The sequence below is a fragment of the Rhamphochromis longiceps genome, linkage group LG7 (genome assembly GCF_057381845.1).
Source record: "Rhamphochromis longiceps isolate RC_006_pf linkage group LG7, R_longiceps_female_GT1.1, whole genome shotgun sequence".
Taxonomy (NCBI): Eukaryota; Metazoa; Chordata; class Actinopteri; order Cichliformes; family Cichlidae; genus Rhamphochromis; species Rhamphochromis longiceps.
Genome location: NC_140563.1, coordinates 43,187,402 through 43,202,068, shown reverse-complemented (window position 1 = coordinate 43,202,068; position 14,667 = coordinate 43,187,402). Strand labels below are relative to the sequence as shown.

Here is a 14,667-nt window from a genome sequence, read left to right as displayed (position 1 = left end):
GGTACTAAAACAAAAATGAGTTTTAAATGTGCAAAAACTACCCCAAGATCTAAAGTGAGTGCAATAAACAGACAAAGCTGAGCTAGACCTTGTCCTCATCCGAGTCATCGTCCAGTCGAACTCTGTTCTTCTCCAGTGGCAGCATGTCATTTTCCTTTGCCTTGATGGCAAAAGAGATGGGCGCAAAAGAGGCTGTAATGGCACAAAGACACGAGTTAAAATGATTTGAGAAAAGACCAAAAAGGATTCAGGTGAGTTGATATTGGAGAAAAAAAAAAAAAAACATTGCACAACTGGATTTTTTTCTTGACAAATCCAAGTTAAAAAGAAAAGTGAAGCATGGAAAACATTCAGGAGAGAAAAGACTTTTGAAAAATAAGGGACAGACAATAAGAGCACAGAAAGACAGGTGAACATGAGAAAGACTGACATGCACAATGAAAGGTAGCATTTTATAATCAAATATCTGTGGTCTACTGGAGATGAAAGAGATCTATTGTTTCCCATTCCCCCACATAACCTTAATACAAGATCCTGATTCTTATTGTGGAGGGCTGGATAGTTTACTTGTGCAACTAATCCAACTAGTTATTAGTTTTGCCTTGCGTGCACCCTGATATACTGCGTCTGAGGAGTCTGTGAATGCGGGCCTTAATTTGAATATGCGTGCATGTTTACGGCTCCCGCCAGCGTAGTGGTAAGCAGGCTCTTTCATCTTTGCATAGCCATTTCCGGCCTGATATTACCAAATGAAATTGCCCGCATAAATACCAACAGACTCACAGGCGGCAATGCAGAGACAACAGCATATGACACATACAAACATCCACATGCACACCAGAGCAAATATACTCATATTTCCCCAAAGGCTTTGCATCCCATTCACTGAAGTAATAAACTTATAAGGCCCTGCTTGGACAAATGCCCACCTACATTTGCGATCTGCTCACACGGAGAAGTACTGTTTCTTACAGCCTGCGTTCAAGCGATCTTTTTTTGCTCAATGTTCCATTTGCCAGAACTGAACTGGGAAAGAGGGCTTTTACTTATGCTGCCCCTTTCACATGGAACATGATGCAAAAAGACTGGAAGATAGCAGATCTTATTTCATTAAATGCTTTTAAGTCCAGATTGAGAGAGCCAGAGAAAAATGTTTTTAAAATGTAATTGTTATTTATAATATGTATGTAACTTTGTAATTTCAACGTGTTGTCGCCTCTTGGCCAGGACTCCCTTGAAAAAGAGGTTTTTAATCTCAATGGGACTTTTCCTGGTTAAATAAAGGTTAATAATAATAATATAAACTAAAAAAAAAGGGAGAGAAAAAAAACGCCCAAAACAAAAAACAAAAAGTGCAAGCAGCCCTGCAATCTGAGAATGAGTTTATTTTTGCATGAGTTTGTGTCCTACCTTTTGTCAACTTGGACTCCTTGGCTGCCTTGTCTGACTGAAGCTTAGAATCCTCTACCTCTTCGCTCTAGATGATGAAGCACGAGAGAATAAGGAGAGAAAATGAGAAAAGGATCATCCTGCTTTTCTTTAAAATGTTAAAAGCTAAGCCATTAACATTTTCCAGAGGCTTCACAAATTCTGTATGTCTAAACCTTGTTGCATTTTTCAGCAATGAGTCCACGTTATGGGTAAACCAGTAGAACACGAGACAGATGGTGTTGTAAATGGTATTTCTTGGGAACTTGCATGCCTTCATTTTTATAAAAGATACTGTAGATTTGATGTAAAGCAGCACAATGAAAAAAAAAAAAAGTTAGTGCTGGGAAAGTTTTTAAAAGATATACCATCTATCCACTGTCGGTACAAGTAAACAATATTTAATTGGCTGGGTGGTTGAAAGAACCAACCTTTAGTGTTGGTGTATGTTATAGTCAAGGTATAAATTCAATGATGCATGGATCACTGAATGAGTCATTCCTGTGGTTTCCAATGAAACAATAACTCTTGTGTATAATTATTGTAATTATCCATCTGCAGGGACTTTCACAGTGCGCTAACTATTTTTTTTCAGGGTATTATAAAGTAAAACCAACTTGACAAGTCTGAAAGAGCACATTACGTTTTCTCCACATAATTTAAGTAGTTATTAGAAATAGTTCTCCAGGCTTCTTGCAGGACATTCAAAGCTCTTCTTTGGATGTTGGCTGTCTTTTGTTCTGTTCTCTGTTGAGGTCCAGGCTCTGGGGAGCCCGATCCATGACTGGCCTGTTTTTCTGTCCAGTGTTTGGGATCATTGTCAGTATTAAAAATAAAGCTGTTGTTGCCAGTTAGACACTCTCCAGATGGTATTGCACGGTGGATCAAAGTATGATGGTATTTTTCTGTGTTGATGATTCAGTTTTTGGCAAGATCCCCAACACCACTGGCTAAAATGCAGCTCCAAACCATGACAGAGCAGCTACCAGTTTATACACGGCTTTAGATACTCACTGCAGGACCTCTCATGACAATCATCTTGTTACTTTTATAATACTATTGAAACTTGGCTCTTTTTTGAAGTCGTCTATTATATGTAGACAGAAAACTCGTTAATCCTTTGAGTTAGGTGCCTTTTTTAATGCTTGAATGCTTCATAGGTCAGTGTTAAGTGGCTTAACAAACCAAAAACAACATTCCTTTGAAAATGGTCGGGTAGCCAGTGCATGAAGAAAAGCTTTCAAAGACAGCCTGCAGAACTATTGCTCAAGACCACATTAAACAATTATAAGAAAGTCTGATTTCGTGGAAGCAAAATATAAAAGAATGAGAGGTAGCTCAAGGATACCACTGACAATAGCTCGGGAATGTGATGAGATGTCAACTTTTATTTCCCACTGAGCAAGTGCATAAGAAGAAGGAAATCATTAACTTGTGTGCAGCAGTAGTCCCCTAAGATAAGTGAGAGTTTGTTCCTGCACTCATGTCAACATCAGCACCTCTTGTATCTAACTAGAGAACACAGCACTTACTGGAAAATCATTGGTCCTTGAATATGGTTTGAGGGGGAAAGACACTGTTGACTCATATCCTTCAAATACTTTTGTTAGGAAAAAAATTATAGTAAGAAATTAGATAAATTAGAAGACAAAGCCTGTGATTTAACAAAGAATTCACTTTTAACTATTTTTAGTTTATTTCATTAGATAAATAGTAATTTAATTTCCTCAATTTTTCTATCAACTTCCGAAGCTGTATTCATCACAGCATAACCTTCTGCACTGCAAACTGTAACGAACATTTTCTTTTTGTTTTATAGCAGGAAAAAATTAAAAACTGATTTTTGAATATTAACTGATACACCTTAAGTAGTTAGGCATTTCATTGAGCACTCATTTCTCTGAATGATAACTTTTTATAACTCAAGATCAATTAATATCATTTTTACAAGTTTAATTTCACTTCTCGTTCTCCGTTTTCACTCCCATGTACTTAATTAGAATCGAAATTACACCCTTACGTTGCCTTCTAAAATTCCTCTGTTTGGTCTGTTACTCAAATCAACAGAGTATCTTCACAAAGCCTTTTTAACAGGCTTGTGTGCACAGACCAGATCAACAGAAACCCTCTGTAGTAATACCTGTGGACCAAGTGCTCTTAGCTGCCATCCCAAATTTAAACTACTGATGGGATGAGATGGAAAATTGATGATGAAGCCAATGCCACAGGAGGGAAAACCCTCAGGAGAAACATTTTATCATGTTTGAAGAATGCTTCAAAGGCAACTATCTACTATTCAGCTGTAATTGAACAGTGCTTTCAACAGTCAAAGCACTGTGAAACGCCCAGAGAATAAATCTTAGGGGAAAAAAAACAACTTTCAAGTCAAAGCTTACAGAAGAAGCACACTAAAACATTCTGGAATAACCTCAATTGTAAAATGCAGGAATTTGATTGCTCTCACAATTACACCTTTAACTTAGCTTTTACGTCCTTAAGTAAACGTATCTGCAGGTAACTCTTGAACACAGAACAGTTAAAAGGGTAATAATCCTTCCTTTTCTGGTGCAGCGCTCCAAACTTGGGCTACTCAAGGAAATTGGTTGGATTTCATAGAGCTTTATAGCAACACATTTTCATACTTTCCCACAGCCTACAATTGACCCTTTGCCAAACGAAATAGATTGAGGTCCCTGCTTTCATTCATTTCTCTGACTTGTTCCAAAAAACACTTTAGCCCCTATTGAGATTAAACTGTCAACTCAATATAAAAGTAAATTGGAAAATAGGCACAGCTTTTGTGACATTTTGTTTTTGAAAATTAAATGAATTTAATCTCACATTATAGTTTTCTAGCAAATACAGAACATTGTACTTGAGGCGCAAAATTGATTAAATCATGGTTAATATAAATCAGAGGGAATGAAAACAGCTGTGCTGTAGACCTTACATGTGTATGTGTCAAGTGCTATGCGTAAATTCAACCTGTCAGCTTGTAACCCTGATATAATATCCTTACAAATCTGACTTCAGTTTTGTTTTATTTCAAAAAAAATAAATAATCTGTTCATGGTGCAAATTCTAATCCCAGTTAGACCGTCACTGAGATACTCCAATGTTTTATTACGTATTTATTTTTTAAAATTATAAGATGCTTCTATAACTGATGCAAAAATGAAAGCATCCATTCAAATATTGAAAGCTTGGGCTTTCAGAAGGTGTCACATTCAACCTAGAATATCAACATAAAAGTGTGAGGAAGGTTTGGACTATTTACAAAAAAACCTCCTTTTAATATAATTATATTTATACACTAATAAAGTGAAGAAAATTTCAAATATTAAACATTTTATTGATACTATATGAAGCAACATTAACTTTTTTCATCAAGTATGAAACTACAAATAATAGCACTGACTGAGAGCAGCAAACCTCATCCCATTAGCCAGCAAAAAATAAACACAAGACAGATTTTCTGATAGAAAAAGCCAAGCACTGCTTGTTGAAACAGCCTGTGCTGTGTCATAATGGACCACACTTCTTTGCACTCTGACAAGCTAATAAATTTGATTTGACATAAAACAAATCGCTCCTTACAAAATTCACTTACTTCTTACCATTTCTTTCTAGCTCTGACATAAAGCCAATATATAGTATATGAAATATGCTTATGTATTCATACGTATGAAGGATCTCTCCATCCATCCATTTCACTGTTGACATCACAGAGGCACCTCCCGGGAGCAAAAAAAAAAATGGACTGGTAGCGATCTGACTTACAAACAGATGAGAGAACACCAATGCTCGGCTCGGAAACTCGAAAAGCTCCCAAGCTGAGGGACACCGAGCATGTTAAGCAATTTCTTAGTAACTCAACTTAATATCTTATTTTTTGATTGCTGTAAAGTACCAGATGAACTCAAAGTGAATCAAATTTCTAAAACATGGGAGACATTTCTGGTAACAGGTGGGATTATCTCAGCAGCAAAACTTTGAGCTTTAGAAATGTTGAAGGTACAGACTGAAAGACAAGTTAAGCTGCTGAGCTAGTGTATTACTTTGCTTCTCAGTAGGATGGCTGGATCCACCTCTTGTCATTTAATCTCTTCCTTGTTCCCTGCGTTATCCTCATTTATCAATTCCAAATTCTGGTTAAAGATATCTGTAGTGGATACGCAACAAAAGGAACTAATTTCAAAGTTGCAAAAGCATTAATTTAAGAAAGAAACTACAAATAAGATGACAATAATCCCAAGCATACCTGAAAACCATGAACTACATCAAGAAGCACAAGCTGAGACTCCCCAGAGCTCTAACTTTAGATCTGCAGGCAGATTTTATAGACACTGAGGGCAAGACAGACTAAAAATATCACATATGGAGCCCATCCTTCAAGCGCAGCTGAAAATTCTAAGATCAACAATACATGGGGAAGAAATAATAAGAAAAAGGAAATGATAATACACATACTGAGGAGATTTCGCTTAAAGTCAAGTCTGATTAATTGATTATCAATCTTATTTTGTTTGTGCAGCATTTGTCCCTACTCTAGCACATAATGTCTTCTTTGGTACTTTCTATTGTGCATTTAATGTCGTCGCTCTGGATGAAATTTAAAAACTTTCCATTGGTTTGGTTTAGTGATTTTTGAAAAATTAGTCACACTGATCTTTCTGTAAGAAACATTTCTTCACAGTCTTTGTAAAACTGCTTCTAGTCAGTGTCCATGACAGCACCGCTGCTTGTGAGCCACAGCTTTATTAAGCTCTTAAGGGCTTTATGCAGTAATCTTGATCATTTATGGATCTGTAGCAGTGATGCAAATGAGAGAACTGCTTCAGTGCAGTCATTATTAACTGTTATAATTCATTATTATTCATTATGTAGGAACAATATTTAATACTTAGAAGTTTCATGTCTGTAAATGTACATATACCATTAACCAAACCACACACCTTGCAGGGTATTAAAAAAATAAGTAATTAAAGTTTTGATTGAAGGAACCATTGTTACATTAATGTTAAATGGCAAAGAAAGATAAAGAGAGTTAGATTAATACGCACAGAAGCATAATGTATACAGCGCAATGCTTATATTACCTCTGGCAAGCCTTTTCCTTCCTTTTGCATGAAGTATTTCTTCTTAAATTCGTAATAGGTGTTGTATTGATGCCAGGACTGCAGAAATTCAAACCTACAGTGCACAGAGAGAAGAAAACATACAAAGATGAGAGGCGAGCGCTCAGAAAAATGAGCCGGGGGATGATAAAGAGGTTATGCCATATCTGATGGCAAAATTACTAACAGGAGTTCCTAAAGTGAGACCTGACTGGAACAGCAGGTTTATTTCTGGTAAGAAAACTTACCGCGGATCATTCTTGGCACGGACGCTCGCCTCAAACTTCAGACCATTTCTTGCAACGTACTCAGCCAGCTTGTCTATGACCGGCTGGATGTCGGGTGGTGGGGGAATGATGGCTGCTGCTGATGGGGTGGAAACTGGAAGTTCAGCTTTTGAACTGTTTGGAGGGGAAATTTAAGATGTGAATACAATTTATCTTTGAAAGTTTCAACTTTTAATATGGCATCATTTTCATTCTTGTATTTAAATACACTATGTAATAATTGAATTTAAAATGTAACTTCAGACAATTTAAGCAAAACACTAACTTAGCTTTTTGGGTAAATAACAGTCATCATTATGCTTGATCAAGGTTCTTAAAGAAAACACATTTAATCATTTCTGATTAAGGCAAAATTAAACTAACTGATGTCAAGGCTACCATAAAGAAAAGTGAAAAGCGTTTCCATGCAGTGTCAGAGCCCACCTGATTTCTGGTACACTTGCTGGAGGAACAGAGCTGGAGTCCTGAGTGGGGGCTGTAGCTGCTGTTGCTACTGTGACAGTTTCAGCAGGGGTGGGTGCAGAGCCCAAATTAGCCACGGCCTCGGTAGAAGCAGGTGGTGCCATGACAGCTGAGGTCATATTATTATAGTATGAGGTGGCATCTATACCTGGGGGAGGCGGAGCTAAGCAGAACGATCCATCTGGCAGCATGTAATATCCATAGTACACTGCTGCTGAAAACAATTGAGGCAGGAATTAGATCAAATACACATGCCTCCAAGAAACTATTTAACTGTGTGTGATAAAACAGAAACAACACCCCCACCAAAATGAACTAAATATATCATATATTGTAAGTTGATGCCTCTTTGTTAAGAAACAACTTTCACATTTATACCCAAACATGCTGTAGCCAGTCATATGAACATTTATTTAGCCAGGAAAAGCTTCGCTGGTATGCAAATATAAACTATTAAAAGTTAAATAGCAGCACACGTCTGAAAACATCCTCACACACTCACTGCTAAAATGCTGCCACCTGTTGACCAAACTGCATGACCTAATTCAAACCATTTCCACACTTATCCAATAAATAATAACTTTAGGAGGATAACCAGATTCTGCTTTAGTTAGGATACACTTAACCACTCAGCCAACTTGTCCTTGAGTGTGGAGCACTTGTTTTGTGTCCACCTCATGTGCAGCTAAAGTGAAAAGTGTGAAGAACTGTGAAATAGCTGTTGAGATTTTATATAAATTGATGGGGCATTATAATAGATTCTAACATGATGAAGTATTTCATTTCAGACTCAATTGTGCAAACTTTTCATTTTAACCTTGGTAAATAACAACCACAGGTCAGACAAAAGTCACCTCTAACTGAATATGGAAACTGTCACACCAGGCTTGTTCGGTAAACCTTTAAATAACTGATACATTTTCAAGATTTTCAAGGCAGGGAAAATGGGAGAGGTGGAGAAAGACAGCCTCCTGATCACAGCAAGAGTGTTTTTCAAGTTTAAATTGTTTCTAAACCAACATTTTTCACCTTTTATATAAATAAAAGGTATCTATATATTTTATGTATTTGTTGATGTGAAATTCAAATGAATTTAAATTGTTTATAGAGGTAATCACAAATGCATGTTTTTCCACAGACTTCTGCAGGACCAGAAATCTCTTTTTGCAAAGGTACCAAAACTTGATCGTCTTAAAAAGAACGCAGTGTTAAGGAACTTCTGTCAAAGTCAAATAATCTCTTCTTTTAACATTATAAGTTCACTAAACAATCAACATGCAGTTATTTCGATTGGACCATGTGAGAGATCTCGAACAATCCATATACAAAGGCATCTGCAGTTAATAATCCTGCATCAGGTTTATCGAAAAAACTCAAAGTTTTACTTTTTTTTTAGTGAGCCGTTTCAGTCATCTTAGCTTGAACTGAACTGAACAGTGAGCAAATGTTATAGAGGACCTTAATTAAAAACTTAAAAACAAGAAAAATAACTCCACAAAAGATCTGTTGCAAAAATAAATGTAAAACAATAAAACTTTTTAGCCAGTTTTATTAATTAATTCATTTTTTGCTAATCATCTGCAGACAGAACTCTAACTGTTTTACCTAGTCCCAACTTACAGAGGTTTACAGGTTACACAGGTACATATTCAGGTTAGGGTGGCTCTGCAGAAAAATAGTTCAGCCACTAAACTGGCCTGCCTGCTGTGCAGCCACGACACCCATTTAGTGTCATCAACTGAAAGCATTGATAGCAACTGGACTCCATGTTCCCAGAGTGTTGTCAAAATTCTGTACTGCATCATCGTACTACTGTTAAATAAATACAGAATTGAAATCACTGGCAAATTTACAAAGACTTCCAGCTATTTTGGCAACTGGGTTATAAAAGTCAATGTGTGGCCCCTGTCCAAGAAAAGTTTCTCAGTCATCAGCAGGTTTATATCACAAAGACTGTTATTGAAAAAGAAAGAAGAATGTGCAATAAAGGGACGAGGACAAAATAAATGGTCAGTGTCAAAGTGGAGGCTGGGATATATTAACACGTTAGTCACTAAGCTGGTTGACTTTAATGACATATCCAATTTTCTCTATCAAGAAAACTGAAAGTGTTTTTAGGCGTTTTGACAGATTGCCTGGGGTTTTCACCCTTACATGCAAAAGACTTGTTGCACAACATCACCCAATGAAAGGATGTTCGCTCTTAAATTCAGAGAGATATCCCTCTTTTTAATATTATATTTGAATACCCGTAGCTAGGCGTAATAACATCCTCAGTAGTCTGATGTTTTGCGCAGAAATATGGAAAAGTCTTGATGTTCAGACCTTGAACATCGAACATTAGAAATTGATTAGATTTTTTTCACCCTGACATTACTGCTATCATCTAAAAGAAGGATCTTAATTAGAACTGAAACTCAAGATACTGGAGTGTGTTATCAAGAGAAAACCATCAGTTTAAGTCACAGCATGCATTCAAGTCTTGTGCTACCTTGAAAGTTATAGTAAAATCCCATTATGCTCTGACCTGACGGTCAAGTGAACTAGGGTGGCATTCAAGCACGAAGCCATGTTTAGACGTTATCAAATTAACTTAAAAAAGAGTGAATGTATTTAAAAAAAAAAAAATACAACTCGAGCTTTTTTAAAACTCTTTAACTCATTTCATTGTTTGCACATTCATTACTTGAACTATTCTTTAAATTTCTAGGATACTCATTTTATTTATTTTTATCTTGTTAGAATTTTTATTTTGTTATAGTAGAAATTTTTTTAATGGAATCTGGCAAGATAAGGATTTCATCGAACAATATAATCTCCCTGTGTTTATTTATACATGAAGTCTGAGCAATCACTTTAAAATCACATGTGAAACAGTTCATTCAAACACTCATCTGATACCCAGATTAGCACTGCAGTACACGTTTATCATGTTATCAAGCCTTCGATCTCTTTGCCTGTCATGACCCCAAGCCAAAGGTCTTTCTGGATCTGAATACTGGCTCAGGTCAGGTTAACCGTTTAGTACGCTTGGCCTACCATGGGAAAAAAACCCACTGAATTCAGTATTTCTTCGCTGCAGAGACTGGAAACCATTTTCCTCAATGATAGACTACACTCAGTATTTGTTGAAGGGAGTTTTGATGAATAACTGGCAGTGTATAAGACAAAAGCTGAACAAAATAGTACAGAGGGACCCATCATGTAAAGACCATGACTGAAAAACTAAAAATGTCAAAATGCGTTTTTCTATCAGAATGACTCTACTCACGGTCGGCGCTGTATTGTGTTGGTAGACTAGCTGGAGCTTCCTCTTGGTTTGTTGCCACTGCTGCTGTCCCATTTCTTTCCTGTTGGGCTTTTTGAATTAGTGCTGCCAGGGGATGATCTGGGTCCAACACCTTAAGAGGCTACAAGACAAAAAAGGCCAGTCCGGTGAAAATAACATTTCACACCATTATGTTGTTTGTTGCAAAGCGATACTAAAACATTTGAGTTTGAGAAAGGAGCATTTAATGCATTAAAATATCTTCAAAGCCCTCTAAAATGGCATGTATTTAAATATCTTGCATTATTCAAATCATACACATTAATCGTCCTTATTGTGGTATTACAAGTCTACAAGATTTAAGCTTTAACCCCATGAAACCTTAAACATTAAAATATGAGTCTTCAGTAGAAAATTACAGGGGAAAATCTGATAACGAATCCCTCTTGATGGGAGACAACTGTTAGGCAGCTTCTACTAAAAGAAGCTCATTATGTTTCTTTAAAGAGGCATGCTCCCATTATTGCTGCACAAAGACTAATGGCTCTAATGACAAGGCACATGAAAGCACTAACAACTGAAGTAGCATGAAGACCGGGAAACAGAGTAAAGCTCTAAGATATTAGTCTCAGTAACAGACTTGGGTTGCATTAAAGGCATGTAAATCAATTTTAGATGCCAGATGGTGCTACTGGTTAGAAACGGATCAGTCTTACAGAACACCCCCCACCCCACAAAAACCCCACCCAAAACATTAACTTATGTTCACAAATAAAATTATGCAGCTCAACATTTGAGTATCTTTTCAGAAAAATATCAGCATTATATTTGGCTGAGAAATTTCTCCTATTAATATTCCAGTCGACCTAAAAAGAATTCTGTGGTAACAAGCCTGTTTGTGGAAAACTTTCTACTATAAGAAAAAAAAGAAAGAAAAAATTTACAATACCTTCATTAGCTCCTCCAGGCGAGAGCTCCTTTTAGGGGCAAAAAGGCTGGGATGGAGGTAGCTCCCATCTCCATCATCATCTGAATCATCAGAATCAGATTCTGCAGAACGAAAAAAACAATGTACAGATGAAACAAATTATTGCCAATAATGAATGTTTTTAGTGTATTCCGCACTGTTTGACTACTTATACGTTGTGATCAATCTAACAATTACACATTAGTTACCGTACGAGACACATGCATATGCAATGTGGTGGATCCAGTGAATGCTTTCTGTAACTCACCCTGCGACTGCTCCTTCTTGCTGTCAGAGGCAACATTGTATCGACCTTCCTTCATGGACCGCAGGATGTATTTGTAATAAGGGTTCAGGTAATGGTCAAAACGAAGGAAGTCAAACTGGGAGTTACCAGACTGCTTCGCTTTCAACACTATCTCAAACTGAGCCCCCTGCTGACAGACAAAGTTGGCCGTCTTCTCAATGATGTTGTGGGTCTTGGTGGTTGCAGGCTACAAAAGAGTCAAGAAATTAAGAAATTGCATTTAAAAATGCAGACAGTTTCTATTATTATATTTCAGTTTCTGAAAAACACACTTTTTTTTTTTCAATTTGCAAAGGAGAAAACTTTTCTCCTTTAAGACACGTGGTGAAAAATTTGTGACAAATAAGCATCGGCACCACAGACGGGGCATTAAGATGCAACACACAGTACACCAAGAACAGAGGCAATTTTGTTACAGAAACATTTTCATGCCCAGCACTCTTATGCTCATTGTGATGACATTAATTCTGAAAATACACATGGGGTGGAAATCAGTGGAACAAGAAATGGTCCATTATTCATTCATTATTGGTCGCCTTGTGTGCTTTCAATGATTAATCTTTGCCAATACCTAGAGAGTACAGAGAAGTGCAGCAGTCTTCCAAAGAATACACATATCCCATCAAGTTGAAAGTCATAATAAATACCACCTTTCAAAACACTGCCAAAAAAAGACTGGCGTCCAACAAAAACAGATCATTATTATCTTTTAAGCTGCCAAGGACTTTCTGACATACACAATCCCTTCTCACTTCCACTTACGAACTTAGCAATTAAGGGAAAAGGGTGTTTGGAACTTTTACGTACTTATTTTATCTCATAAAAAAAGAGAAGAGCATGGTGTCTCGCACCTATTATTCTGCAACACTGTTACCCAAAGAATAGCCATTAGGAATGCCAATGTGAAAGTAATATGTAATGTTTCCAACCATATTGTCTCTCAGTTAACAAAGGTTAGTGAGTAGAGATTAATTTGCACCTGTACTTATTACTAGAGCTGTACTAAAATGTGACACCCTGACCTTATCTAAAATGCTCAAAGACATCCTTGGCCAAGGACCTTTTGAGGTAAACTGCTCTGCTCTCTCTCAGTGTTACCTATTATTAAGCTATACTTGTGAAAACAAGGGCAAATCTAATAATCATAAAATAATTAATAACGGCGAATGAAAGTGGCAAAAGTCCACCTTAAGACTACTAAAACAGAACTAATCCAATTAATGGACTGGTAGCTGCTATAATAAAAATGTCTTTTTCATAGCATATGAATAATTTAATTTTACCAGCTTAATAATTTTGAACCAGGCCTTGAATAGTTTCATTAAGAAGCTTGTGAGAAATAAGGCACGTCAAACTGAGCCATGCTCTTATTTTAGTGTGTCACAGACATATTTATCTATCCTTCAGGTAAATATTAGAATCCCATCAGGCTGTGTTGTGAATTTGCCCAATATTCAAGGGCTTCTCCTGGTGATATTCCCTACAAACCAAGGAGTAGAGATTGATAATATATGCAAATCATACAGAGCAGCAGCTATGCTGTGTTTGTATATATGCAAACACAAGGTTGTTTTGATTCTCATATACCCACCATGGTATAATACTGGCATTAAAGCATGCCTTTTTTCACATGCAACATTTGCCGTAGCATTTCCTTAGGGAGGTGTTATGCTTCCCGACATGTGTTAATCCCTGACAGGGGAGAATGACTCTTTTATATTCATCTTTGAAAGAAGGAAAGCAGGAAAAACGCATTCGTTGCTTTCACATAAAAAGACTCTCCCTATACACTGTCACTAATTCCTAAGTGGGATGGATCACTTCTCAACATCTGTGTACAACGGCAGGAGAGACCGACTCTCTTTGCATAGGACAGTGGCTACAGGGAATCATCAGGCTTCTGGCCGTGGATATCAGACACAACAAAGCAACAGAAAATCTTATATTTTTCTATTACTTCAACTGTTTCCTTCTTTAGATGGTATGTCAATGTGAAACATTATCTTTTGGCACAGAAGTGTTTTTTCACAAACAAAAACTATGTGGCATTCTGCCTCAGAGTAAGGCTGGACAGCCATACAATTTTAGGACAAAATCCCCTTTCAGCAAACCCCTGTGAAACTCACAGATTTTCAACTTATTGCAGAGTCATTTCTGTTGCTTTGGTTTGCGTGTTATATAGAAATTATTTGAATCTGTGATTCAAAAACAAAGGCAGACAACACAACATAAATCTATAGTTAAGACACATGTAGAATGTCGTGACATCACATTTAAACATAGAGCACACTGTACATACAGCTCATTTTGAAAGTCTACAGATCATTAAGTTTTCTGCATAGTTAGTTTATTCACTGAAAATAAATGCCTGAATTTGTTTTTATATGAAGTATTCGGATCCTTCCCATATTACTTGGTTAAAGGATTTTGGACAGACTTAAATCTTCTTGGGAATGATTCTACAAGCTTGGCACACTTCTCATTTTGAAGTGTTTTCAACTAGTAAGTAAGTGGCAGCCATAATAAGAGGCAGCTGAATTCTCTGAATACAAAAGAAAGGCGCTTCAGTATTTTCTTTATTAGCACCTTTAGCACAGGCTGCACCAGCCTATTCTTCATGAAGGAAAAGGAGATACAATTCAAAGTGACCACCACTCGATCATCTACAAAAGCGAATGATCAGCATGTCTGACAAGGTTGCAAATCGGCACATGAATTACATTTCCAGCTCATCACATTAGCTAGTATTCTGATTTTGTTTTGTTTTCTAAAGCAAAGTAACCTAACCCCAGCTTGGTTTTCACTCTGACACGCCATCATCTGTGAGCTCA

General features: G+C 36.9%; 1 protein-coding gene across 3 annotated transcripts in view; it reads right to left on the bottom strand.

The window, feature by feature from the left end:
* The window catches only part of sfswap (splicing factor SWAP), a 53,502-nt gene that overhangs the window by 23,540 nt on the left and 15,295 nt on the right, over positions 1 to 14,667 (bottom strand). For 2 of the 3 annotated variants that reach the window (XM_085413751.1, XM_085413753.1), the window contains exons 5-12: positions 11,798 to 12,023; positions 11,512 to 11,612; positions 10,566 to 10,704; positions 7,256 to 7,508; positions 6,794 to 6,946; positions 6,528 to 6,621; positions 1,411 to 1,477; positions 89 to 192 (exon numbers count right to left, since the gene is read on the bottom strand). In XM_085413751.1, coding sequence (XP_085269877.1) covers positions 89 to 192; positions 1,411 to 1,477; positions 6,528 to 6,621; positions 6,794 to 6,946; positions 7,256 to 7,508; positions 10,566 to 10,704; positions 11,512 to 11,612; positions 11,798 to 12,023 — 1,137 coding nt within the window. The remainder of the gene's footprint in view (positions 1 to 88; positions 193 to 1,410; positions 1,478 to 6,527; positions 6,622 to 6,793; positions 6,947 to 7,255; positions 7,509 to 10,565; positions 10,705 to 11,511; positions 11,613 to 11,797; positions 12,024 to 14,667) is intronic. The other variant, XM_085413752.1, reaches the window with a different exon arrangement.